Here is a 27,802-nt window from a genome sequence, read left to right as displayed (position 1 = left end):
AAGAAGCGATTCTTAAATTATTTATTCAGGCTTGAATACAAAGCGTCATTTATTTACATAGATCCTTTTATAGTGATTACAGGACATAATATAAGGTTATGAAATGCAGGAAAATAGGTTATGGTATTTTTGTCACTCTTAAAAGTCCCAATACTGTAATATAGGTTATGTTTCATCTAAAATATTTGCATCAAAATATTTTTCTGTTAGATAAAACTTAAAAGAAATTTTTTTTTATAAATTTAGGTCACAATATCTTTGTTTTTCTTTTTATAAATAAATATCTTTCTTTAAAAATTTCTTATTGAATGATTTTTTTTGTTAAAATATAATATTTATATAATATATATATATATATTTTTTTTTGAAGAAGCATTGACATCATAAAAATAATTATTTAGAGTTTATGTTCTTCAATTTTTTTGTTTTGTTTAGTAATCTGTAATCTCTTGTTTCTTTTTTTAAAATTAATGGACAATTGTTTTTTTTTTTTTTTTAAATTTAATGTCAATTTTTTATAATTTTTTTTACTACGAAATGATGATATTTTTATATGGTAAACATTCATAGTAATATACATTGTAATTGTTTAGTGCTCGTGTAATAGATTGTTAAAAATATACCAATTAATGTGATCATATTTAATTGTGATTGTAATACAGATGATTGATTACATAATGATCCTGTGCATGAGCAATAGTAAACTTGAACATCATGTGTACCGGATCTTCTTGCACATGCTTTATCGTCACGTTCCTCGTCTGTTAAATATCCACAGCCTCGGATTATGCGTATTTTTCCATAGACTGAAAACAAATTTTTCATGAAATATTAATATTTGGTTAAATTAAAGCTATTAAGATGTGAAGAAAAAGAATTCGGTTTCAAGATTAAGTTCTCTATCTTAACACTTACACATGTTTAACAGATTAGTAAATATAGAAGAAAACAAACAATCTCCAATTAAAATCTTTAGAGAATAATTAATAAGATTCCTGTATTCGAATTTCGCAAATCTGAAAGAGGATTTAATCGCTAGGCTTTGAAATTCTCAAGGTATCAGAAAGTATAGGAGGCCTAAAAACAGTTGGAAGAGATGCCTGGAGAAAAAAGTCAAAGATGCAAGAAATATCTTGAATGAAGTTGAAATCATTGATGGAAAATGTACCTATAAAATGAAGAAATTTGTTGCCATACTTTCTCGAAAGGATTAGAGGAATTACTTCTATTAATTAATAAGAAATTAATTTCCTTCCACTGCAATATATAGAAGGTAATGAATTGACAGCCTTAGCGAATTTCCTAATATGAAGCACTAAGCAGAAAGTATGTAACAACATCGGCTAGAAATGCATAACCAGTTATCACAGTAGGTAGGACACACTTAGACCTTAGAGTCCGTTGTGATACCGGAAAAGGGTTGGCTCATCCGCGGCCACTACTCCATGAACCATTTGGAGCTGTTTAAGAACACCATCAGTGCTTTGACGTCAACAGACTTCAGGTCGGAAAAGTCTTCAAAGAAAGGCTGGCTCAAGTGAGTCCACTTCCTCGTGGCAAGAGTTGGACAGTGACAGAGAAGATGGTACATCGTTTTTTCCTCCTCCTTACTGTTATACGATTTGTTAGAGGTTGGAAATTTTAAGGGAAGAAGGAAATTGCATGTTCCGGAAACAAAATAACACAAAAATTAGCGTTAATAAACGCAAGGATTTGTTCAAAAAATCGAGAATGAAATGAAAAGATATTAAACGCTGTATATAATTCGTGACCTCAAAAACAGAATTACAACAATATAATGTTTGGGAACTAATCAGTTGTAGAAAATAAATTAGATCACTATTTTATGCGTGATCAAATTTTCAATTTAAAGCAGTGATACCAATTATAACATTCTCATATAGTCTTCATACAGTAACAATGTAACATATTGTTTATATCGATTTTTCTCGTTTGTTGTGTCTTACTTATTTCTCGAAATTGTTGTACGAATGTAAACCAAATTAGAATTATATACATAAATATACATAAGTTTATATGTATAATATTTTTGATCAATATTTGAATTGACATAGTAACATTAATGTTTCTTTTTTAACATTTAAAACAAAAATAGTAATTCAGAATTATAAATATAACTACTGACTTTTATTTTTATGTGCTAGAAATGATTTTTATATTTGGCCAGAGTTTTTATATCTCTAATTCTGAATTTATAGTAACGCCAGTATGTCTGGCTACCCGATGGCGCTATCATTACTATTAGATTAAATTATAAGTGTAAACTACTTATTGATTTCAATTACAGTAATTAACAAAACGTCCACATCTAATATCTTTTAGTAAAAGCTATTTCAAAACTGATATTTCTTTTATACTTTAAAGGTCATGAACTCACTTCGACCGATATGAAATTACACAGCGATACTACGATGACCAGGGCCGTAGCGAGGGTACATAGCGCGGGTGGCAAGTATTTAGGTTGCGCCTTATATATATCGGGATCGGCTATAACGATTTTGATGAAAATTCGTATACTGATAAGAGTAAAGGCAAAATGGGAAGAGTCGCCATAATCGTATCATTTTACCTCAAAGAGTCTGTACATTTAATTGATATACTTTTTAAATTTATTCTACTAAATTTTCGTCATACTTTTCAAATTTGATTCTCATTCCGGAATTCAGCACATAAGTGATAGCTAGCGAAAAATTGACTTCACAGCTTAAAAGAATGACCAAAAATTAGTGCGTTTCAAAAAAAATTTCAATAAGATCGTATTAAATTTGCCTGTGTTATAAAAAAAATGTATTTTTTTAACTTCATGACGTCATCAGAATCCAAAAAAATTAATTTTGCTCTATCACATCCAAATTTTATACAATTTTGATAAACCAAGTAAGTAATCCCACTAAATTTGGGTCATACTTTTCAAATTTGCTATCAAAATTAACCTAGTTCTAATAGGTTTCCAGAATGTGGAATCCTGGTTTCGGAATTCAGCACATAAGTGATAACTAGCGAAAAACTGTCATCACAGATGAAAAGAATGGCCCAAAATTAGCGACTTTCAAAAAAAATTCCAATTAGATTGGATCAAATTTGCCTGTATTATCAAAAAAATCGAATTTATTAACTTCATGACGTCATCAGAATCCAAAAAATTTAATTTTGCTCTATCACATCCAAATGTTATTCAATTTTGATAAACCAAGTATGTAACCCTACTAAATTTGGGTCAGAATTAACTTTTCAAATTTGTGATCAAAATTAACCTAGGTTATTAATTGGTTTGAAGAATGAGGAGTTTTGGTCCCGGAATTAAGCACGTAAATGATAACTAGCAAAAAAAAGACATCACAACTGATAAAAATAATCCAAAATTAGTGGGTTTAAAAAAAAATCCAATAAAATCGGCTCAAATTTGCCTGTGTTATCAAAAAAAAAAAAATAGAAGGATCGGATTGGTATGAGAAAATGATGAATTTATGACAGGTTCGTATATAACCCACACTTAATCCAATAATCTACAAGAATACCAAAAAGAAGAAAGGTTTAAGAATAGATATGTAGACGGAATGAGGTTCAAGGTCTCTATGGGCATTCCCAAAAATTGTTTTTGAAGGAGTATTAATAGAACTTAATATCAAATTAATTTCTATATACCTTTTTGCACTGTTTTTCGGCATAATGTTGGTGGTATTTTCTTTAAATGTTCAGGTGATGGACGCATTGAACAATTAACAGTTCCTAACGAATATGGATCAAATGGATCACCACATCGTGGATCGAATGCACTATTACATGTATAACAAACAATTCCATTATTATGTAAACTATTACTGCTATGTGTTAGGCCGCCAGAATGATGTTCGTGTCGTGCATGATGTCCTTGTTGTTGCATTAAATTGTTGTCTCCATTGTAACTATGATGATTTGCTTCACCTGTGTACAAAAAATAAAAAAAATGATTACATGTAATTACATTATGTATCAAGAGATTCATGTTATTATGTAATATCATGTATTGCTATTTTTAAAATCAATATTATATTATACATTTTGATTGTAATTACTAATCAATCATCACTTTTGTTGTGATTAAAATTTTTGTTTTGATTAAATTGGGGCACAACAATGTATTGATTGACATCATTTAAACAATGATTATAACGTTTATGATTCATAAAAAAATTATTTATTTATTTATACAAAAGTATATTATTATTTAATGGAAATTTAGTTTTATTATGTTATATGCCACTGCTACATTACTTATGTAAGAATCGTTGCCTATCATATCAGTATTTGTTATGCCTTGTACACTTTTTTTATACCTTGTAAAGCTTAAAACTATAGATGGTAGAAACAAAATAGTTTTATTTTTAATTTTTAAAGCTAAAAAGTGATTTCAAGATTATGAACAAGCAAAATTGGTCAATTGTAAATGCAAAATTGATCAATAATCCATCTTTGGACCGTAAAGATTAAGAAAAATTTCAAAAAAAACTTTTTTAATCTTTTGTTAGAAACGTAGATAGTGTTTAGGCGAGCCTAGGAATGGTATTCTTTGAAATAATGGTTTCTAAACTTTGATTCAGCTGTATGATCGTTTCCGAACGGAAGTGGCTCACCCAACCTCTTTTTTATAACTGGTAATGGATAGAGGTAAATTTAAAACTAAAAAGTTTTTTCTAAAATAACTAAAACTTTTGTTAAAATCTCAAAACGCGATGTGAAGCTGCTTTTTTGGTATGTTATTTGAAACCCTTAGAGGAATATGAAACTACGTTTTGCAAAAAAAATATTGTGCCCTACTTTTTCCATTTTAAGTATCAAGTATATTAAATTTGAACAATTAAAGTCAATCCACAGCTCCGTATGTCTAATAATTTTTGAGATATGATGCTTGAAAAATTTACATGGTTTTTAGAAATGTTAAAATTTTGATTTGAATTTTGAAGGTAGCTTCAACTGTGAGCCTAATGGACAAATTTTAAATAAAACGAAAAAAATAGTTTTCTAGAAAATAATTCGAAAAACTTTCAAAATTTTTGAAAAGTAATACCATTGGTGGTTGAAAGGCGATGTAAAGCTGCCCTTTTGGTATGTTCTTTGGACCGCTTAGGTAAAACTTGCAGTTACGTTTTAGCAAAGCCTAGTGACAACTTTTCATTGAGTACTTCGTCTGCTTATTCAATAAAAAATGCGATAGAAAACGTGAACTCCCTGTATCCTATAGAAAATCTTCCTCGGCCTCCCCTAATAAACAACCTTTAAAATTAGACAATATTTACGTACACATATTACCACTAATGTAATATATAAATATCAAATATGCTTCAAAAAGTAAGTTACTAAACGATATAAGCACCCACAGGTAAAGAACATTGTCATAGGTTCAACCGTTCATAACCACTGCCCTAGTTAACATATTAAACTATTTACATATTTTACAAGGTAGTAAGTAAATTTATTATTTTTTAATACCACAAATATGGAATGAGTAAACGTTTCCCACCCCATGTACTAAATAAAATTCTACATATAAAATTATTATTTTTTTTTATCTATTCATTTTTGTTCTTGACTTACTCGATAATTTTGATTTAATACACGAATTAAACATTTTATTCTTTCAGAATATATGCTCATATTAAATGAGAGTGAAATCGCCCACTTTTCATATCAACTTCCGTCCAGGAATTTGATAGATAGGTTTATCTTAATTCCTTTTTATACCATGTATATATGAAATATATCAAAGTATATTAAGTTTAGTCTCAAGTTTGTAACGCTTAAAAATGTTGATGTTACGAACAAAATTGTTGTATAGGTGTTCATAAATCACCTAATTAGTTCATTTTCGGCCTCTACACCTGTCAACACGATAACTCAAAAACAAAAAGTGATATCATTTTTATAGCGTGCTCAGGTCGTAAAAAGTGAGGTCGTGTTCGTTAATGAGCAATATAACCGTTAGAGATAGAACAAACATTTAATGTAAAAAATGTTCCTTATAAAAAATAAACAACTTTTGTTTAAAACATTTTTTCGTAAACATCACTGTTTACCTGTGAGGGCGTAAATTAGCTTAGAAAAGGGCGCAAATTATATAGTATGTATGTATATACAGGTACCTATTGTTTAAAACTTATACATATATTATGTATGTGTTTGTTTGTTTATCTTTCTTTATTTACTTGACGAAAAAAAAAGAAATGGTTTCGTAATCAACACTATACAATGGTACATACATGATATTTTAACAATTAGCTCAGTCAATTGTTTGTTTTCACTTGTTTCCTTTCATCTTTCAATATTTTAGTAATTTTCATCAATTTTTTATAAAGAAATACTTCTGTGCTTATAAAGCTTCATAAACCAAGTTTTTTTACGTTTCTTTACTGTTTATCTATCTAACAGCTAAACTTTCAATTCGACTCCTTTTATTCTCTATCCCTTCCTTATATATATATTCCGCAAACTTAAAAGGATATCGCGTCAGTGATAAAACTTCACATTAATCTGTTACGCCAGAAGAAGAGGAAGGAATATATTGAACATTTTTGCATTCGTCTAATTTTCACTTCATTAATTATAGTTGGTATATTTTACACACACCTTTAATTAATTAACTAATTATGTATTTAATATCTAAACTATATATTTAATTAAGAAACTTCATTAGAGACAACAATTTGTTGAAAATCATTCGAGTAGATCATTAATTATAATGACTTTGTGGAAAAAAAAAAGGTATTTAATTATTTATAAGTGCTTCAGTAATTATGATTTCGAATTTCCTGTTTAAAAGCACATTATACGAAACTATTATAAACTTTCTATTTGTTTGTGTTGGAAAGTTTTTGGGGTAGATTATTAATTTGTGTACAGTCATCTATGCCCTTTAAACTTTTCAAGTTAGTTCTACAAGAAGTAGTAATTACATTATAGACAATTAATAGTAGAGTAGGCAGGTTAATCGGAAATTCGTTTTCTAAATTGAAAAAAATAGGACAAACATACAAAAGTTGTCAAGGGCAATATAGGACATTCCATGTCCATGACTTTGATCTAATATTATCGAGAAACTTTAAGCGTATTTTCTATTTCTATTAAATGACATATTTTTAAGTGGTATTTTCTCCGAAAGGTAACGCGTTTGGTCTATGGCACACTAGATAACAAACGCGTGGACTGATTTTGATGATTCTGTCGTCAATCGATTTGTATTAACCTTGCGAGTGCTACTGAAGATATGGCAGTAATGAAAATTCAATATGGCGACCAACAGACGCCATGTTGTTAAAATGTAAGTGTGTTCTTATGTGGAACACTAGAATCCAAACGCGTCGTCTGATTTTGATGATTCTGACGCCAATCCATTTGTCTTAATCAAGCGAGTACTATTGAAGATATAGCAGTAATTAAAATTCAAAAAAAATAAATTTCGGCGAACCATGTCAAGTGGGGTGTCATTGAATAGCTATTAAATAGACAAATCGATTAACGTAATAATCATTAAAATCGATTCACGTGTTTGGTCTCTAGAACGCCTCAAAGGACCAAACATACATACATAGGCTGAAAATGAGTCGACAAACTATGGTAAGAAGGTATCGTTGAATAGATATTTGAAAATTTACCAAAAAGGGTTAAATAAAAAAAATTATTTAAAAAATCATAAAACCCGACTGAGTTAAATATAAACTGAAAAGAAAAGAGGTCCAGCAGTTTACATAGCGACTTTAAGTGAAAATTCGATCCGGTGTAGATTTAAATGGGTCTCTGCATTTGTCTTTTTCTTTTCAGTTTGCATTTAACTCAGTCGGGTTTTTTGATTTTTTTAAATAATTTATTTTTTGTCATATATGCCAGTACAAATATTTTTAATTATTAGCATAGCATAAATTACTCATTATTAATAGGAAATAGCAGAAAGAAAGAAAAAAAAAAAAAACAATAAGTTATCGATTTTACAAAACATTATTAAGATATATAATAACTAGCAATATATTTGAACAATATGTAGGTTTATTATTATATAGACTTATACCTATAGAGTGAAATATATCCTAGAAAGGTATAGGAAAATATATTCGATATATTCGAAGTTGAATGTATGGTATTATTGCGTGACCTAGTTCACCTGCGTGCAGTCAATAAATGAAATTTAAAAAAAAGTAATATTCATTTTAGAATATATTTATTTATTTTTTATGAATTAATTTGAATTATATAATAATTGTTATGTAATATTTTATATATGCGGCAAAATGTTATCAAAGACATTGTAGACATTTGAAATGACCTCAAAACGTCATTGTCTTGATATAAAATTTTTACTATTACCTATTCTGATAATTTGGACATTTTTAATCTCGATTTTCTTTATCCTATAGTTAAAAGGACTGTAATACCTATTTATAGAAGTGCTAATTCTAGTGTTTTTAGTTTTGGTATATTAAGTTGTAGAAGTGGGAGCTAAGGGCGTCGCCAGCCAATTGGCCAGTGGAGGGCACCATAAAAAATACAACATATGAACTATAAGTAAAAAATTTTAAGTAGTAAACAGACAAAAAAAATTCATCACAGTTATCAAATGCTTGGTTTAAGATGTATGGAAGTTAAATATCTTGTTCTGAGTTCACTTTGAAAATATCCGCAAATGTGCAGGAAAGGGAAGGTATGGGCATGAATATATCCGACGCTTTTCTGCGAAATGAATTGCCCGGAGCTTTATTTACCAAGCAGCCAGAGTCAGAACGTTAGGTAACGAGTAAACAACGTTTACTCCTATAAAGGGGTTAAGTAACCCATTTTTAAACCTATCCGCGACATTTTGTTATATTTTCGTATTTCAAAAAATTGACGATGAGGAGGCGTCAATTTTCTGATACTACTCAGGGGCGGCAAATTTCTATATCCGGGCCAGCATCTCACACTCTTCTCCGAAATGGGGTACAAGCGGGATCGTTATTATTATTCAATTAGATACATAACAGTTGGTACTTTTAAAGAAAACTGCTACGTCTCAAAATAAATTTTTAGAATAATTAATAAAATCATGACGTGCCTTCCTTGTCAAGGAATGTTAGTAAGTAAATTTATTAAATTCATTTCTGCTCTTGTAATTTAATTTAAGTTGCATTAATGATTTATCGAATATCGAGATATACTGTCGTAAGTATATCTGTTTGCTCTAAGAGGTGGCAACCAAAGAAACGTCGTCTTATAAAACCAAACCTTTACATTATATGATCTAAGAAGTACCTAAATGGGTTTTTTTTTAAAGAACATTTATTTAAAGGTGATGTTTTTTTTTATAAGGGTTGGTTTATTACACTTAGCATCAACTAATTCTGCGTTCCAACTGAACAATTGTCTTTGTAGCCTTGAATGTAATTGTTCTGAATAATATAATACCTACAATTTAATGACAACATCAATAATATAATAAAACATTGTGTTTATTATTAAAAGAGGTGTTTTTTAAACAAGAAATTATAACAATACTATAGCTTGTTGTACCCGCGGATTCACAAGTTTTATTTTAAAGTAAAATCATTAAATGTGTAAAATTGTGATTAAGCATCACCGCCCGCAGAACTGTTTTTCCAAAAGTCACCAAGCTTTAAAAGGTTTTACATTATCAAGCAAATTTTGGAAATATTCTATAAAGATAAAATTTAGGTAAAGAGAAATAGTAGATCAACTGTTATCTCTTTGCAAGGTTGCTCCTCTTTTCCTTGGGTCAAAATTTATAGTTACGGTCTGTTGGGTCTTAAATATGATAGTAAGTAATTTCCCAAGTCATCCTGTAAGGGTCCACGAATTTCTACGTGAAATGGGGGGAGGTTTGAAAAACTGTCACTAAGTGGTGATGCTGAAAACTGTCTACTTGTTTGATAATTTATTAGATTGAACTCTGAACAGCCATCCTGCAAAGTTTGAGCCCAGCAAGTGATCCCAATCCGGAGCTATTCCGAAAAAATCGAAAATGTCAATTTTTCGCCTCCACGTAAATTTGAACTAAAAATAAGTATAGGTATTCCTGTAAACTCGCATTCTTTGACTTCGTCTTTGAGTCGTGAGTAGATACTTCAAACAGAAAAGCAGGTTCTTGGCTAGGCTATCGAACTGGCTGATGGTGCGTTTAAATATAAAAATGTTCCTTATAAAAAAATAAATAACTTTTGTTTGAAACATTTTTTTTTGTAAACATGACTGTTTATCCGTGAGGGCGCAAATTAGGACAAAACTTTGGTGTCCATTTTCTCCAAAACTATAATAAAAGATAAGGAGTTGCTTTACAGGTAGCTTATTACAATACTTTCTTTATTGTGTTGATTTTTAAACTCTTCTAATTTATAAAAAATAAAGCACTGGTATTCAACACTTTCTACACAGACCATTCCAACAATTAACTCAGTCAATTGTTTGTTTTGACTTGTTATTTGAATTATTAATTGTAGTAAAGTATCCTATTATTAGAGTCGAACTTCCACAAACATGTATTATCAATTTATTATCTCATTTTTTTTGTGTGTGTTCAACTTTGTATGCAAAACAAGTATTTTACATTAATTAAAACATAACATGAATAATAATTAATGACAATATAAAGGAAAATGTTTTTCTACTCTTTTGAGGTACTTTTTATGCATATTTTTCATCATAAAACAACAATGGCGTTATTTTTAAGTTGTTTTTGTTTATTTTGTATAATTTAACAATAAATAGTTATTGTTCTTTTTAACATATGAAGGATTGCGCTTAATGTTAGTGAGATAAGGATATTGATATTAAATACACCGAGCTAAAAAGAACGAACTTATTAAAATGTACTTTCTAAATGGATTAATTACCCCAAATGGTACCGCTGCTATACTTTGTTATTTTAAATGGAATTTATATTTTAAGCTGCTTTTATTGGGATTCATTAAAACGTATCAATTTTCTGTCTAAAAGATTAAAAAATATAACAATGATGTTAATTTTCAAAATTCCGATCAAGTATTATCTAAGTATGCTTTAAATTGGTTCGGCTGTTTAAGCAAGTACGGTGAAAGTACTTTTTTGGGGTAAATGATACTTCAAAGTCTCTTGATCACAATAAACACAATTTTGGGGCCTCTTGCGGAGATTTTTTAACATATAGTACCTTATGGAAGAACTCACAATAAAGTTAATGGTACAAAAATTAATCGATGAAAATGAGCTTCAAAAAAGTTTTCTTCATGAAGAAAATTTATCACAGATTCTGTTTATGCAAAAAAAAAAAAAAAAAAAAAAAAAGCATTACCTTACGGTACTTTCTAAAAAAAAAAACATAAAAAACTTGGATTTTTGACGATTTTTCGGTATTTTTCGAGCATTTTTTTACGTTTACGTCATAAATTTCATGGTGTATGAGATATAGAGGCCGATACGAAGTTGATACTTTATATTACATCCGCCACAGCATTCTGGCAGTGGGTAGTATAGTATTTTTCTTAATCCCCTTGCCGGAAGTATATTTTTCTTAGCTAGACTTAGCTTCGGGAAGAGCGACTTTTGAGTCTTGCTAGAGTATTGCTATGCTGAAGAGCCATAAAAATGAAAAATCACTCTTCTTGGAATTAAATGCGCCAGGGCAGATCATACCTTGGGATAGGGGATCAAGAAAATCTTTCATTAAAGTAGTTTTAACCCAAAAATTACGAAAGTACAATTTATTTGAATGTATTGTCTTTCGATTTCAAATTTTTGTCCTCTGAAGCTAATATCTTGAGAACCATAATTTGTGGCAGATCTTAGCAGTTTAGCAGGTGAAATGAAGCAAGATCTATTTGACCTATATATTTGATTTAAACCCATAACTCACATATTACGTCCTGAGCATACTATAAAAATTTTAATTTGAGATCTCTTTTCGTTTTTGAGTTATCGTGTTTCCAGACAGACATACAGACGGACGGGCAAACGGAAATGGGCTAAATAGGTGAATTCATGAACACCTATACCAAAATTTTGTTCGCATCATCAATATTTCTAAGTATTACAAACTTGGGACTAAATTTAATATACCTTGATATGTATTTCATATCAAATCCTTGATATACATTTACCTAAGGTATAAAAAGTTTAATGAAAAAACATTATTTAAAGAATTTTCATTTAAATTCCAGTCAAACTTTCAAAATTATTAAATTCAAAATTTCGAGACAAGAATAATATATTAGTTAATATTTTTTTAAATAACAATCATAAAAATTTAATTTTATCGAAATCAATTTTTTCATTAAGAGCAATTTATAATAAAGTTTATATTGAAAATCGATAATACTTTTCAGAATTACCTTTTGAAAATTGTTTCAATTTTCTTTATCGATTATTACACATTATCTAACCATATGACCTACTTCTGAATTTCATCGTATAAGTACCGGAAGTAAAGTAGGTGAACAAATATTTGATCGAAATTCTAAGCCAGATTCCGTTATAAAAACTTACTGAAAACTATATAATGGCTATCTTGTAATCTGACACGTGATTTCGATAACAATCAAGTTCTTATTTTAATCAATATAATACCGGGTGTTTAGCAAAACGGAACGAAAAAAATTCATTCAAGTTTTTTGCTTTTATTAATAAAAAATGTACCCGAGTGATTGGCGAACTGTAAAAATTTAAAAAATTATTTTTATATATGTTTTTTTTTATTATTTAACCTCTACGGCCTAAGGCGAATCGAGATGCGCATTTCTACATTCGATTTGTGAGGAGTGAGAATTCATAAACTCAGAGTCCATAAAGTCTGCGAACAAAAGTGATGGAGAAGAAATTGAAATATTGGAAACTAAATATCGATGGAAATAAGTCTAATTTTATTACTCGGGGTCTAATTTTGTTACTCGGGAATAAAAATGTAACTGAAAATTTCCCCAAGGTACCTGGACGGACTGTATACACCTCGTCTCTTGGAGTTTTAATGGACATCCCCTTTTCGTCTCAGGTACCTCGAGATGCCATTCTCGTGGTAATATTCGTGTTCATCGGCCTCAAAAACCCCCGAGTAACGAGTTTCGATGAAATATGTTACATATTCCCGTAAAATTTCAAAAGACTGAATGTATAGACTAGAGGTACCAGGTATCTCAGGGACCATTTTCGTTGTGATATTAAAGTTTAGCATCAGCTTCAGAAACCCCCGAGTAACAAAATTAGACTCACTTCCAGCGATATTTACTTGCAGTTTACAGAGTTTGCAGACGCCCTCATGAATCTAATGCAAAAAATCGCATCCAGATCCGTCTTACTGCTCTTGTTTAATCGATCCTAATAAACGTTTAATTAATTTATACAACCAAAAACAATGATATTTTGGCCTGTTCATGAAGGCTAAATCACAAAAAAAATTCATTTGCGTTTATTTAAATTTTCTTATTATAATAATTTGAGAGTTCTTTCTAAATTATTTTGCCTGTATTTATGAACAACCTATATTAACAAATTATTATAAAGTATTAATTTTTTTGTCTATTTTTTTTTTATTATTGGATCAAAATATAATGTAAAAAAAATTAATCGTATCAATATACAAATTCAAGGTTTTTATTCTTGTATTGTATAAACTAATAATTAAAAACCAATTATAGTACGAAGTATGCGGTATACATAAGCTTAAATTAATTAATTAGTATTACGTAACAATTAAATTAATAAATCAATTTCAATTTTAATTCCCTAATGTCAAAGAATTTAACGTGAAAAAAATTTTTAAAAATTTTTAATAATTTTTTTTTGCTTGAAATTTCTGAGAAAAATTGAATTAAATTTTATAAAAAAATTAAATCGAAATTTTGTATATATAGGTAATAATAATTCGATATATATTTATACTGCAGTCAAAAACAGTAATTGTATATACAAAACTACCCGTATTGATCGGTTAAATATAATAACACACTATAAAGGCTTCTATAATATATAACATAAAAAAAGCTTTTTCTATTCTTACCTGGAATAATAAAAAGGACTAATATATATGAAACACAAATACACAAAAAAGCACTTTTTTCCATTTTCAATTTATTTTTAAAATAATTTATTTCTTTTTTTATAAATATCTTTCAGTAATATTTCAATCTGCCAGAAACATTAACAATTACACAGCCTTTTTCACAAAATATAAGGCCACGACTGTTTCATTTATTTTTATTTACACTTATCTTTGAATACACATAAAAAAAAAATTCAAATTCAAATATTTTTGAAATTATGTAATTTTATTTTACTGATAATTAAACATTATTGAAAAGAGGTTTTACTAGATAATTTAGAAACTTTGTCTAAACCGGCGTCGTTCTATTTTACCTCGTATTCGACCGACGTATTACGTCATAGTTTACCCCCACTACAACGACTCGTGACTTTTACGTCAACATTAGTTGTTGGATCAATGGTTGGAAAAACGGTTATAATTATTTCAAATGTCGATTTTTCTTTTATTATCGTTTTTATACAGCCTACAATTGTGACAATACACTTTAAATGTTTCTATATCCACGAAACTTTTTTTAATCAATTGAAACAATTATTAAAGAATTATAATTTATTTAATTTACAGTTAAATTAATAATTGATAAATTAATTAATTGATTAATTAATTGATACAATAATATTGTTGCTGCTTTAAGTTATTAATTACTATTAATATATGCAACCCACTTTGCATACTAGCTGTAAAATTTGCTGTAGGGCAAATAAGAAAAAACAAGTTATACTAACAATGATCAAACTTCGATGTTGGAGTATTTCTTAATACTAAAATCATTTGAAAGATGCTTAAATAAATTATTTCCCATTTCCTTAAAGATTTTTTTAGTTATTAATTTTAATTACATAAAATAGAAACTTTTAAATTTTCGAAACAAATCTAAATAATACAATCTATAGTTATATGAAAATAGTGTTAAGAGCGCTGTTTTTAAAATGAAATTTTAAATAATTATTATAAATTTATAGATTACAATTTAATAAGTTTACGAATAACAGTTGATTGTTTGATTTTTGAAATAAATTCCATTTTATTGTAATATTTACATTAGTCAATTCAATTTGAAAATATATTTTTCGAAAATATTTGAAATAAAAAAACCAAAGATAATATATTTTTTTAAATCACCATAGATAATAAACATTTCATGACAAGAAAACGCTAGACAGACAATAAGAAATATTTTGATCATTTTCCAGAATACATTTGCTCACAAAGCATTATTGAAACTCGTGAAGTGGTTGTTAGGAAAATTTTAGAAAATGAGTGATAATAAAGCAAAAATTGACTTAGGTTTATTAGAAGAAGACGATGAATTTGAAGAATTTCCAGTTGAAGGTAATATTTTTCAGTTTTAAAATAACCAATTTTTAGCAAATCATTGATGTTTTTTTTTATGTAGATTGGACTGGTAAAGACAAAGACGAGGAAGATATAAGTGTCTGGGAGGATAATTGGGAAGATGATAATATTGAAGATGATTTTAATAAGCAATTAAGGTGAGTTTAAATAAAATTTCTATCATGACAATTAGTAAGCTTTATTTTTTTTTGCAGGGCACAGCTAGAAAAACAAAAGCTTATAGCCGGTGGAAAATGAATCATTTTTGATAATTTTTTGTACTAATTATTTATTCATGTCATTTCATTAAACCAAAACAAGTATCATTCATTCATTTCAATAAAACAATTTCATAAGAAAATTGTGATTTTATTTTCAAAAGCCTTTGTCTTAAGATTTTTTCATAACAGGTTTAATCAAAGGTTATCGAACTCGTCTCGATCATAATCTTGTAGGTCTGGAGGCTATAGTCAGGGTTATTTGACAGTAGTGTTTCAGAATGGCTGGAAGAGATTGTTGTCAAGGTTGTAACTAATTACTTTTGCGTCTACGAAAATTTTAATTTTGAGGGACCGGGATAGTTTTTAATTTCGCGACAAACTTATCATTGATGAATGAATAATTATTCATGCATACTTCTGTGATTTATAATCGGCTGCCATTTTCGTGATATAGCGGCTCAAAGAATTGAAAAAATGATTTTATTCGTAATATGCACGTTTATATACATTTTTGAACCGTCATACGAGTAAAAATATGAGTCCCTATATCTTATACATACAAATTTTAAAATTTTTAGAATATAAATCAACGTCAAGAACTCCGTCCTTATTTTTATTTAGTAGCATGGCCTGAGTAACATCTGTCTTCCATTCAATTGTCAGCGTGACTGGTGATGCTCTTATATCTGCCTCGTTTCAAAGGTCTCATATTCCATAAAATACTGTTAGTCGTAAGTATTGTAAGAGGTGGTGAATTTTCGGAGTACCTGAAAGACCAGACATCTGTAAAAATTCATGTGCAGTGTCGAAAAAATTTTATACTCGAAAGAGTAGCATTGATGCTGTGAAAAGACAGCGCCAGGAAGAAGAAGCTGGTTCATCAAAAATAAGTCCTCATATTTTTACTCGTATAACGGTTCAAAAATGTATTACGAAAAAAATAATTTGTTCAGTTCTTTGATATTGTTCAATATCACGAAAATGGCAATACTTATGAAAAAAGGTGTAGAGACACTTTTGGTAGAGAATCGGATTATCTATAATTTTTGTCTGAACTATTTTTGCTGTGAAACTCATCGTTTTGCTGAAAAACGCAAAAAGCCTATTTTTGCAAACTTCCCTCCTCAATAAAATTTTTTGCACAAGGGGGATTGATGGGGACTTTTCACAATTCATTTATAAATGTATTCTGAACATTCATACTAATTTTTAGCTCTATGGAAATTTTTGTAATCTTACTTATATTTTATGGACTAATTTGACTGGATAATAACAGACATACTAGACATGAAAATTGAAAATAAATAAGGGAAATCCGTCAAGAATAATTCGGTATTTAATAACTCTGGTTAAAACTACTCGATAATTACAATTCCAGTAAAAACACCACAGTCAAAATATTGGCTGACTAAAAAGAAGATTATTTCCACGGCCATCTGCCGTACTTTTTACTAAATAAAGAGGTGTAAGGAGCTGGGAAAAGTAAGGAAATAAACATTGTTTACGACAGTACATAAATATAATTTGCAAACAACATAAATACAAAGTTTTAAAACAATACGTTTACATAACTTAAAACATAGAATACATATTATTAATAATTATGGGAAAAATTTGATAATCAATTAATCAGCAACAGGGCGAATAGTTATAAATCTAGATAAAATGAATGCCATAACAAAGGTCCCTAACACAAAACAAACAACTGTAATATAGAATGTTTCTTCGGTGAAAACATCCGTAAATGCTGGTAATTGTCCATACATTTGTTCAATCATTTTTAACTTATAATTCTTTGCATTCGGTGAATTTTTCGACACCATTTTTTTTACTTTCTTTTTGTTTGTTTGCTTGGCTTAGATGATTTTGTTCGAACTACGTTTTCTGTTTCTTCTTCTGGTTTGACTAACGAACTAACGTGCTTATTAAAAAGTTGCAACAATTCTAACGTTGTTAAATTACCCGCTTTCAGGTTTATAATTCTGTGAATATAAATTTTCTTAATTAAATACGAATGTTTTTAATTGTAATTAATTAGATTTGTATCGACTTACCCATTCGTGGTTAAGTCGAGTTTAATAAATGGTTCACTTCGATCAGTAACAATGTTGGTTTTGATTCGACAATTTGGGTTGGTTCTTATAACTTTTGGTCCAGAAATGTAAAATAATAAATCCCTGAACGAAAGATTTTTTTTTTTTTCAGTAAAAATAAATAATTTAAATGCTAAAAATAACATTTATAATTAAAATATACATCGAATACAAACCTTACTGCAGTCGCATTTGCATGAAAAGGATCAAAACTAATATCTACTTTTTTCACTGGCTTTAAATTGATTAATTTAATTTGCTTCCCTAATGCACTAACAAGACCACCTGATCTCGTAAATGTTCCACTATAAGGGATCGCCATATTCGATCAGTTTTCTTTATATTTTCATGTGAAAATTAACTTGAATATGTCTGGATAGGATATAGGGGTTATGTAAGCTAAACAAAAACTAAGGAAAATTTTTAGGTTATAGACACATGCATTTTTTTTTTAAATAAAAGAATAAAATATAAAGAAATTAGAAAAATGTGTTTTAATTTACAAAAATATTATTTTATTTGTAACATACCCGAAAAAGTAATTTAATTAGTTGTTTGCAGTAAAAAATTGTTTTGACTAATGTTTTTTTACTATCGTTATATTTTCGATAACGAAAATACCTATCGGTAAATTAATTAATATTTATAGGAGTGTAGAAGAAGGCCTCAAACCGAGAATTATTAGAGAATATGATTTACTTGTAATTATGACGGAAATAAGAGAAATCTAAGAAATATATTAAAACTACCCAACAATGGATATTTTTATGTTTTCTGGTTTTATTTAAATTGGAAACTTTATTTTTATTCAAATTGCAAACTTTTATGATTTTTATCGATTTTAATAATACTTTCTTCTCCGATTTGTGAGATTTTATCGGCATATTTAAAGTAATATCCTAGAAATTCAAAAGTCTTTTCGGCCTAGTTTTGGATTATGTAGAGTAGATCCTAAAAATGAAAAAACCCAATTCATTTGACAAGAAAATGAGTAGTTTTCGAGATATTGTCAAAAATCTCTCCAAAATATAAGACTTTATATAGGATTTCGAGCGATAACATAGAAAATATTCGGACAATCGTCAAATGAACCCCATTATTGTTTTTGTTGGGTCAAAATTACCCTATATAATGAGTTTTATCAAATTTCGAAACAAAGAATCGTTTGTGATTTTTTTCGATTTTTTCAAAAGGGAAAATTGATAAAACTAATAAAACTCAATATATAAGGTAATAAGATAGATGTATATAAACTTGATTTGCGTTACTTTTATGTCCTAATTACTCTATTAAAATTTAAAACCTAAACAAAATTTTGTTGATTTAAAGGTATAAATTATGTATCCAAAAATTATGACCTTTCAACGTTAAGTTTATGATCACGGAACTTCGGCCTGCCTTTAATTTATAATAAATCAGGGGAAAGTTTGATAAATTTTACTGGAACCATCAGGGTAAAATATAAAAGTTGATTATTTCTTGAGCAAGTTTTTCTCTGGATCCGCGTGGTGTTCCTTTTTTTTAATCAAATTTCATGATTTACTTATTTATTTTTTTTCATTTTAAAGCTTATCAAGCTGTTAATTTATGAAAACTAGACCCACGGTAATTGTTGACCCACGGTCTAAAAATGTACCACAACGATTTGGTTATTAAGATATAATTTTGTTCGCTATGTAATTTTTATATCATAACTGTAATAAAATTGCCTATATACACAATAAAACGAAAGGAAATTACTGTTGTTAAGTAATAACTATATATTATTTCTCTAGCCTGTTTTTAGCCACATGCTGAAATTTTCTACAAGGACTGTGTAAATGAGATAAATGACTGAGAGATTAAGGAAAATTCTACATGGTTTCCATATTTTATTTGATAAAAATTCAGGACACAAAAGAAATAAAAATTTTAATAAATTTTTGATGATTTTTATTTTAGATTTGTATATTACAAAATAATTGATGTTTATTTTTATTAATTATTATTAATATCATAAGCACGACAAATTAAGCAACTGATTATTACTTTATTACCGACTAAAATGAAGCTTATTTATGAAAATTAAATATTGTTTTTCACATATTACAAAAGTGCAGGTTTATTTAAATATACTTTTTTTGTCATACAAATCAAACTGAATAAGATGTAATATTTTTTAACTATTTAAAAAATTGTTACAAATTATTTGTGAAACTAGTTAATTAATTACTAAATTAATTAATTCTAATATTGAACAAATGCAATGAACAAATAAAGAAATTATAAACACATTGATTGTACTTTGAAAACCCATTTTTGAATCACAGCTGTTTTATATTTTAAATTTTAAAAGTTAAATAAATAATAATAAAAGCCATATATAACTAAGTAAAAAATTATGTCCATAAAAAAAGGTGTACTAAACTATGAAAGGAAATTTGAAAATGTGCGGAAAGCCGTTAAATTAATTTTTTATTCTTAAAATTAAAAGTTATACCACAATTACAACAAGAATAATCGGAGTGAAAAAATGTGTTCTCACACATTTAAATTTATTTAAATTAATTTGTGGTTAAATTCTAAAGTGCATTCTACTTGATATCGATTCAATATTAATTTTGATATTCTATTTATGATAGACCAAAATTTCATTATTTACCGTGTAAACTTAGCTTTTCTCTTTCAGACTGACTTTCTTCTTGGGCTTCTTTTCACTTTCCAGCTTTTTTTCATCATTGTCAATCTTTTTCCATTCTGATTCCAGATTACTTCCACTGCTTGATATTTTTGTTTTACAGGATCTAACCCCTTTCGCCACAAGTAGCAGAAAAGAGAACGTCTACCAGAATTTAATCAAGAAACTAACTCTCGCGACTTATAAGTAAATCCAAAACCCCAAAAGAAATTTAAACATGGAGGAACTAGAGGGTTGATAAGAAAGAAGGCTTTTATTCACAAAGCTTCAATTTTCCTGTTGTAAATTTAATGAAGTTAACGAAATGGGGTATGATTGAAGATTTTCTTCCGGAGTTTAGGCATTAACTTCCTCAATGTGGAAGAAATCCTTAAATTGAGCAGGTTTAAATATTGACCTACTCTCAATAGTTGAGAAAAAAAATAAAGGCTTGTGTACCAGATTTCTGTTTTTCTCTAGCAGGTCCGAATGACATTAACGAAATTTTCTGAAATTGATATATCATAACCAAAATATCAAAACCAAATTTTTGTTCTAAGACACAAAAATTGTGAGAAACATTTAAAAAGACTGTTGTCAATGGAAATTGGATTTTATACACTAAAAATTTCTGAGCAAATGGTTCTCGAAAGACTATTTCCATATTATTTTAACATTATTAAAAAATAAATAAATATTTTTTTAAAATAATTCTACTATTTCTTTGTTTTTTTTTTACATAAAAGTTACAGAAAAATTTTTTATAATTAAAGGAACAATAAGTAAGGAACCATTAAATAAAAATTTTAGTTTTCCAATACCTCCATTATACAACAATACGCCATAAAGCGGAAGACAAATAAATATATGTATATTATTCGAAGCGAGACAAACATTTAAAATATATTATTATAAGTTAGTTTTAATTTTGAGTTTCCAAAAAAATCATTTCGTTACGATAACATTCTTTTTAGAGCACACTTCAAACTCAAAAAAAGTATTTATATTCCCATACAATTTCTTTAAATTTAGGAATTTGAAAGACCGCATAATTTTAAATCCAATAAACAGGGTAAGATTTTTATCTCTAAGAGAAAGAATTAATAAATTGAAACATACAACAATAATTTAAAAAAAAATGCTTAATTCGTGTAAAAATTATTGCCTGTTGATTATTTAAAAAAAAAAAACAAAATATGACACAATCAGTGCAGACGTGTTATCCAAAAAATTTAATTTAATACCTTAATTTGAACGCATGTTAATCATGCATTTTCTTATAATAATAATTTATTACGATGGTTTTTCTTTAAAATTTTATTTAATTATATAATATCATTATATAAAATAAACTGTTATTTTATCTATACGTTCCGTTTAGACATCCTTCTTATCAAAAAATAGACATTTTGAAGAAAACTTTTTAATACAGGAAATTTACTCAGGCTTATAATGTACTCTTAAGAATACAATAATATGTTCCTAAACATGATGTGAGAAATGTAAGCGGCACCGCCGCATTTTATTATTACGAGCACTCTCACTCTTCAATGAGGCTGTGGAGATTTGCAGTAATGATCGACCATTCGAGGATAATCGAGGATAGTTTATAAATTTTTCGAGCAACTGAACCATCTGGCACTGAATCATACAATTAGACTGATCTGGGTACCGGGCCACTCTAGTGTAAAAAGGAACGGATCAGCGAACTCGGTAACGCGAGAAGAGTCGTCTCAAATGCCTCTTTCACCTCAGCCTGTCATTCTCATAGCAAGATGCTCCGTATTTTACCAAATGCTGGACCTGATCGTATCAACTATACAGATCCATCGGAACGTGAGTCGTCGAATTAAGTTAAATTTGGTTGTTTAAGTTAAAAGTTTGTTGTGTTTTAACTTTCAGATAGTCAAGGTTAGTACAACTTGAACGTAAAAACGATGAACATCCAAGGCAATACTCACAGCGCGAATAGGAACATATTACAATGCTTTTGAATTTAGATCAATTTTAATTTGAATTTATCAAATAATACCTCCCATAAAAAATCAGAAGTTTTACAAATTCAAGACACAAATTTATAATTCAAAAAAATACATTACAATCTTTTAAGTAAAATAGATATATACACTGCAATGAAAAATTTGGTTAGAGTTGACTATTTAGCTGGAATCCGTTCTAATCACGATCTTACTCTAAATTTGGACTAATTGTTCCTGCTAAGGCTAAGCTATAAGAGCTAGTAAATAAGCAAGGGCATAGCGGAAGGAACTCAACTAGACCTCTTCGCTATTTATTTTGGGCAGATATATTCTCAGAGAACTACTAACTGTGCAGTGTACAATTACTTTTATACAAATTTATTAAAATATCCATTTTATTGTAAATTAATTTAAATTTTGTGAACTATATCAAAATAAAACGTTGAAATTAATGAAATCATCAGTTTCTTGAATTTCTTTTCAATGTCTTATCTCTCATTACAAAAACAAACAATAACAGTTATCTAGTAGGAAAAATTCTAAAAATCTTTGTCTCCAATTATTCTCCAAAGCACGATTGCCTATTTTTATAATCTTTATAAAAAATAATCACATAAAATTTAACTTGTATTTCCTAAATATCATATTTTCCGATAATAATGAATATAAAAATGACTAAAAATGCAAGCTACATAACAACTTGTTTTTTTTTCTTTTGTTATAATCTAAGTTCTCAGTTTTTAATCTCTGAGATCACAAATTTTTTTCAGTAATTATCTCTGTTTTTTTTACATTTAAATTAACTAATAAGCCAAAACTATAATCACTTATTAGCGCCCTGCATTTCTACATGATTTTCTTTTTTTTTCTTATAAGTTTTGTTTTGGAATTTTTACATAATGATTTGAGCTCTATTACAAATTTTTATTTTTTCTAAAACAATGAACATTAATTGTTCAGCAATTAAATACTGAAATTTATCGAAAAATATAAATTTATGCTTTAGTAAATATTGTAATTTATAAAAAATATAAATATTTTGTGAAATTAGGTGGAAAAAATATTTGAAGAAAGAATAAGAAATTCTGAAAAAGTCTTAGGAACTTTGAATTTCTCAACGTTTTCGGACTAGTCTAATTCAGAGTTATTCAGAGTTCTTAATACTTTTTTAAAGTTTCTAAGACTTTTTCAGAGTTTCCTAAGATTCTTTTTGCAAATATTTTTTCCACCAGGGTTATATTTCAACAATTCTAATTGCACCTGTATTGGTTACTCTGCGTTTTCTTTAACTTAAATTAAATCCACTTTCGAACTATGATGCTTATGGCAACATCCGCAAACATTAGTAACAATGGTAACATTGAGGCTGTGATAGCATGTCTAGAAGTTTAACATTCCACAAATCGACTATTTTTGTAACAAATCGCTATTTAGAGTGATTGCCATATCGAAATATATCTTGATAAAGATCTTGTTAATTTCGTGTTTAAAGTCTTCTTAAATTTTTAGGTATTTGAGTAAGATTGATTATATCGTCGAGCATGGGGACGTACAGCATATCTTCGAAGAAATTAATGAAATCTTAATTTGAAGATTTAGCATTTCACAATACAGACCCTCCTTTAAACGATGCTTGTAAGAGTTTGAACAAAATTTGTGTAAAAATCTTAAGAATACATGTATCAAAATTTAATATATAAATAAATTACAGTATTTAATTGCTAAAATATCATCCATTTTATGTTTAATTATTTAACATTATTTGTTAAAAAAATTAATTTTCTATAAAAAAATAATAAAAATTACAATAAATGGGAATTACACAATTAAGATGAAACATCAGTCTATATGATTTCTTGTTTAATATCTAATGAAATGGTTGTGCTCAAAAATCTAATTTTTTTTCTTTAATGTATACTCAGGCACTGAATAACTTATGCTTTATTTTTTTATTTTTAATATTTATAATTAGCAATTACATAACATTAGCTTTTAGTTTTATTTTGCATAATATAAAAAAAAGTTAATAAAAAGTTTACAAAAAATAAACTATACATAAAAAAGTTAGGTACACAATTAAATAAATTAATTTGATCGAAATTTAAAATTATAAATGAGAAAGAAATTAATAACACTTATTAAATAATGTAAAATCACATCAAAATTAAAATCACAAATAGTAATTAATATAATTTAGTATACAAATTAACAATTATTATTAAAATTTTAATTTAAATAATATTTTTATATAGACTACATAATTGTCTGCATCACCAAAAAAAATAATTTCAGAATTTCTTATATAATCAAAGCGCTTAGTTCTTTATGATTTGAAGTAATTTGTGGATGAATTATAAATGATGTTTACTATCTCTATCATAGGCTGTAGTCGTTTTAACGCTTTAAACATGCTTTGACGCAGATGCTTAATTTTTGTTCGTTTTGGCTTACATTGCATTTACAAATGTAAGCACGATTTGTTAGAACAATCAGCGTCATAATAAACACAAAGCGCTCTTCGTAAACGTCTAAGCTTCAAAAAACAAATGCAGTCATAGCTAATGTCAGCAAATATTTATGTTCACTTTATATCCTCGTTTGTGATTCAATATCATTTTTTCCCACATAATAACATATCAACCCCATATTACAACAATATGTGCGACAAGGACACTATACGACAGACAAGAACAAACACAATTATGACGCAATGTTATTCAGGTTTTATTTTCATAGAGTCGTTTAGGACGCCACACTTATGTAATCTATTGTAAATAACATTTTTTAATTAAAAAATATAATTAATTTATACCAAGAAAAATAGTTAATAAATGAGATCATTAATCAAATTTTGGAACAATACATCTTATGTATTATTATTATTATTAATGTTATTTATATATTAATAGGAGAGCAACATATTTTTAAAGAGAGCAAAGTATGCTCTCTCATATTTTTTTTAAAAATGACGATTGTTTTGTTCATATAATTTTGTGTTATTATATGAAACTGAACACAAATGTATTGATAAAATTCATTGTTTTTTTATTTTTTTATTTTTATTTACTTACTATTTTTTAAATATTTTTGTTTAAATATATTTTTATCATTTGAAAAAAACAAAAAACCTTGCAATATTGTACGTTATATGATACAATTAATTTTAAGACATATTTTGTGAATAAAAATTTTTTTTTTTTCTTTACAATTACCCAAAAAATGTTTAGTATTTAATTTATTATTACATATCTAAATTTTTATTTCTCCATTTAAAATTGTTTTTTTAAAATGGAAGCGTTTACTTATTTCACAAACATTTAATCATTTACAATTATACATATTTTTTTATTTTTTTGTAATAAAAATAATTTTTAAAAAGCTTAGAAATATTATTATTTTTACTATTATATTATTTTATTTTAATCACTGTATAGAAGATGGTTATTTTATATGAAAATTTGGGTAATACCCATGATAAATATAATATTGCATCATTTATTTTTATTGAGCGTTTATTAAGGTGGACCAGCGTAAATTTTATTAAAATCAGGAAAATGAAAAAAGAAAATTTAGCAAGATTCGATACGATGTCTGATTTTTAAACTTTTTGTATTTAGACACGACAATTAAAAATTACGAACTGTGTTTGGTTTCCTTTCTGTTTATCTTCTTCCATTCTTTTTAGGTAGAATAGAGACTTCTTATTTTCGATTAATTATTCAACTAGCTGGAAAAAAAAAAGTTATGTCGAAGGTCAAGTGTCAGCAACAAATTGAAAACTGAGTGACAGTCGATATCTGGAGATGTAAATGTTAAAATGAATTCTGAGAATAAACGATGTGACACTGCTAATTTTTTTCCCAGATGGCAGCACAAATTCAGCGTCAAGCCTCCGCATGAAAATATACCTTAAAAACCCATATTTCCTGCGTTCTTTAGGATGTAAAGAGATGGAAGAAGCTATCTGTCTTTTTTGCTCTCTTTTTCTCTTGAAATTTCTGAAAAAGGCGCATATTGACAGACCTTTTTTTACAAGCTTTAATGAATGCATTCAGAAGAAATTTATGATTATTGATTGATTAATGAGTCGTCGACTTTGGCATACTTGCTACACGTTAACGTGACTTGAATGGGATCATAAACATTTTCACTAATTGTTATGCGATTATATCTTCTGAATGAATATATCTGAACTATCTACCTATCTCACTAATATCCATAAAAATTGAAGTGCAATTAGTGCCTCTCCAAATAGACACTAAACGAAATTTAGCACTGATTTCTTATTTAACATAGATCTGATTCTAATGAAATATACGCTGATTTATACGGTTTATTTTAAGCTATTTGAAGAATAGTTTTCTATAAATAATGCCAAGTATACGTACATGATTTTTTTTCAATATGTCGCCTGATATATTATATAATATTTTATATTATACTGATTTAAAACTGTGAGAGATAAGGTAAAACGTGATTATTTTATATTAACATAAATTTGTCATGTGTAAAAATTCATTATCGAAATTAATTTAGTTTTTATTTGCTGTGAAGCATTTTATTGCAATTATTATGCGTAATAATTTTAGTTCAGATCAATAAAAATGCATATTCACACATTTGAATATTTTCTTAGTTGTCGATTTTTAAGATTTCTGAAAGAGGATATGTAATACTATGCTGTTCCTTCCTAATAATATCGAGACACGTCGTCCATTTTGTTTTCAATTAGGCAAAGTGCTGATTCGGAGAAATAAACCAATACCAACTGTTTTCATTGCGAAGGTTCGATATACCTAGGTGACTTCTTATGCTCCTCATATTAAGGTCAAAGGAGATACTTCTTCTTTTGTAAGTCCTGTTCTATACCTCAAATTAGAAGGCAATTCTTTCCTCAGACAAAAAAAATGTTTTCGGTAGTCTTCAGCTCGTATTGTAAGTATCGGAAAAGGAGTTAGCTCTACAAAAACCAATCTTTTTTTTTATTTCTACTGTACTGTATAAGCAAGTGAGTTTAATTATTATTTAAATGTGAATAATATCATAATTTAAGAAAATATTCAAATGTATGAAAATACTAATAGGCGTTTCATAAAATTATTATTTCTGATAAATACTGTTCGTTTTTATATCCAATTTTATCATATTTTTTTTAATACTATCATAAAATTTTATAACAATATTGTATTTTTGTTTTTAAGAAAAGTATTACCATTTAATAATGGCGCAAAATCAGTGATTAAAAGTTACATAAGTGGCTCTTTAATAAATTGGCAGTCTTTATTTTATTTTTATTATTAAAATATTTTTAATTTGTTTTAATTATTTAAAATTGTAAAAAAGTTATTGCAATAAAATTAAATCGTTTTTATGAGCCATTTTTCAAAATAAATTATGTTCAAATAAAAAATTAAATGAGATCCATTTCGATAACGAGTTTATAAAATAATTGTTGCATGTGTGTTTGG

The 27,802-nt window shown here is 27.6% G+C and overlaps 4 protein-coding genes across 4 annotated transcripts; 1 reads left to right on the top strand and 3 right to left on the bottom strand.

The window, feature by feature from the left end:
* Positions 1–522: 522 nt before the first annotated feature.
* On the bottom strand, positions 523–14,172 carry LOC123298246. The gene is made up of 3 exons (XM_044880201.1): positions 14,006–14,172; positions 3,667–3,945; positions 523–806 (listed from the first exon to the last, which is right to left on the bottom strand). The coding sequence occupies exons 1-3, from the start codon at positions 14,067–14,069 to the stop codon at positions 565–567; spliced, it is 585 nt and encodes a 194-aa protein (XP_044736136.1). The 5' UTR covers positions 14,070–14,172; the 3' UTR covers positions 523–564.
* Positions 14,173–15,203: 1,031 nt separating this feature from the next.
* On the top strand, positions 15,204–15,746 carry LOC123298253 (26S proteasome complex subunit SEM1). The gene is made up of 3 exons (XM_044880207.1): positions 15,204–15,382; positions 15,447–15,543; positions 15,601–15,746. The coding sequence occupies exons 1-3, from the start codon at positions 15,307–15,309 to the stop codon at positions 15,641–15,643; spliced, it is 216 nt and encodes a 71-aa protein (XP_044736142.1). The 5' UTR covers positions 15,204–15,306; the 3' UTR covers positions 15,644–15,746.
* A 1,371-nt stretch (positions 15,747–17,117) lies between these two features.
* On the bottom strand, positions 17,118–17,429 carry LOC123298254. The gene has a single exon (XM_044880208.1). It carries the CDS (start codon positions 17,427–17,429, stop codon positions 17,232–17,234), a length of 198 nt encoding a protein of 65 aa, XP_044736143.1. The 3' UTR covers positions 17,118–17,231.
* LOC123298250 (39S ribosomal protein L53, mitochondrial) lies at positions 17,302–18,127 on the bottom strand. Its single transcript, XM_044880205.1, has 3 exons — positions 17,876–18,127; positions 17,661–17,783; positions 17,302–17,588 (listed from the first exon to the last, which is right to left on the bottom strand). Exons 1-3 carry the CDS (start codon positions 18,019–18,021, stop codon positions 17,435–17,437), a joined length of 423 nt encoding a protein of 140 aa, XP_044736140.1. The 5' UTR covers positions 18,022–18,127; the 3' UTR covers positions 17,302–17,434.
* Between the last annotated feature and the right edge of the window lie 9,675 nt (positions 18,128–27,802).

This window comes from Chrysoperla carnea, chromosome 4 (genome assembly GCF_905475395.1).
Source record: "Chrysoperla carnea chromosome 4, inChrCarn1.1, whole genome shotgun sequence".
Taxonomy (NCBI): Eukaryota; Metazoa; Arthropoda; class Insecta; order Neuroptera; family Chrysopidae; genus Chrysoperla; species Chrysoperla carnea.
This window is presented reverse-complemented; position numbering and strand designations above follow the sequence as displayed.

Excerpts from the sequence above, each read along its gene's own strand:
- LOC123298246 (XM_044880201.1), bottom strand. The coding sequence starts at position 14,069 with ATGGAAAAAAGTGCTTTTTTGTGTATTTGTGTTTCATATATATTAGTC. Across the intron at positions 3,946-14,005 it reads AGTCCTTTTTATTATTCCAG|GTGAAGCAAATCATCATAGT; the intron begins GTAAGAATAGAA and ends TTTTGTACACAG. Across the intron at positions 807-3,666 it reads CCGAAAAACAGTGCAAAAAG|TCTATGGAAAAATACGCATA; the intron begins GTATATAGAAAT and ends ATTTGTTTTCAG.
- LOC123298253 (XM_044880207.1), top strand. The coding sequence starts at position 15,307 with ATGAGTGATAATAAAGCAAAAATTGACTTAGGTTTATTAGAAGAAGAC. Across the intron at positions 15,383-15,446 it reads TGAAGAATTTCCAGTTGAAG|ATTGGACTGGTAAAGACAAA; the intron begins GTAATATTTTTC and ends TTTTTTATGTAG. Across the intron at positions 15,544-15,600 it reads GATTTTAATAAGCAATTAAG|GGCACAGCTAGAAAAACAAA; the intron begins GTGAGTTTAAAT and ends TTTTTTTTGCAG.
- LOC123298254 (XM_044880208.1), bottom strand. The coding sequence starts at position 17,429 with ATGGTGTCGAAAAATTCACCGAATGCAAAGAATTATAAGTTAAAAATG.
- LOC123298250 (XM_044880205.1), bottom strand. The coding sequence starts at position 18,021 with ATGGCGATCCCTTATAGTGGAACATTTACGAGATCAGGTGGTCTTGTT. Across the intron at positions 17,784-17,875 it reads GCAAATGCGACTGCAGTAAG|GGATTTATTATTTTACATTT; the intron begins GTTTGTATTCGA and ends TCTTTCGTTCAG. Across the intron at positions 17,589-17,660 it reads CTCGACTTAACCACGAATGG|AATTATAAACCTGAAAGCGG; the intron begins GTAAGTCGATAC and ends TTATATTCACAG.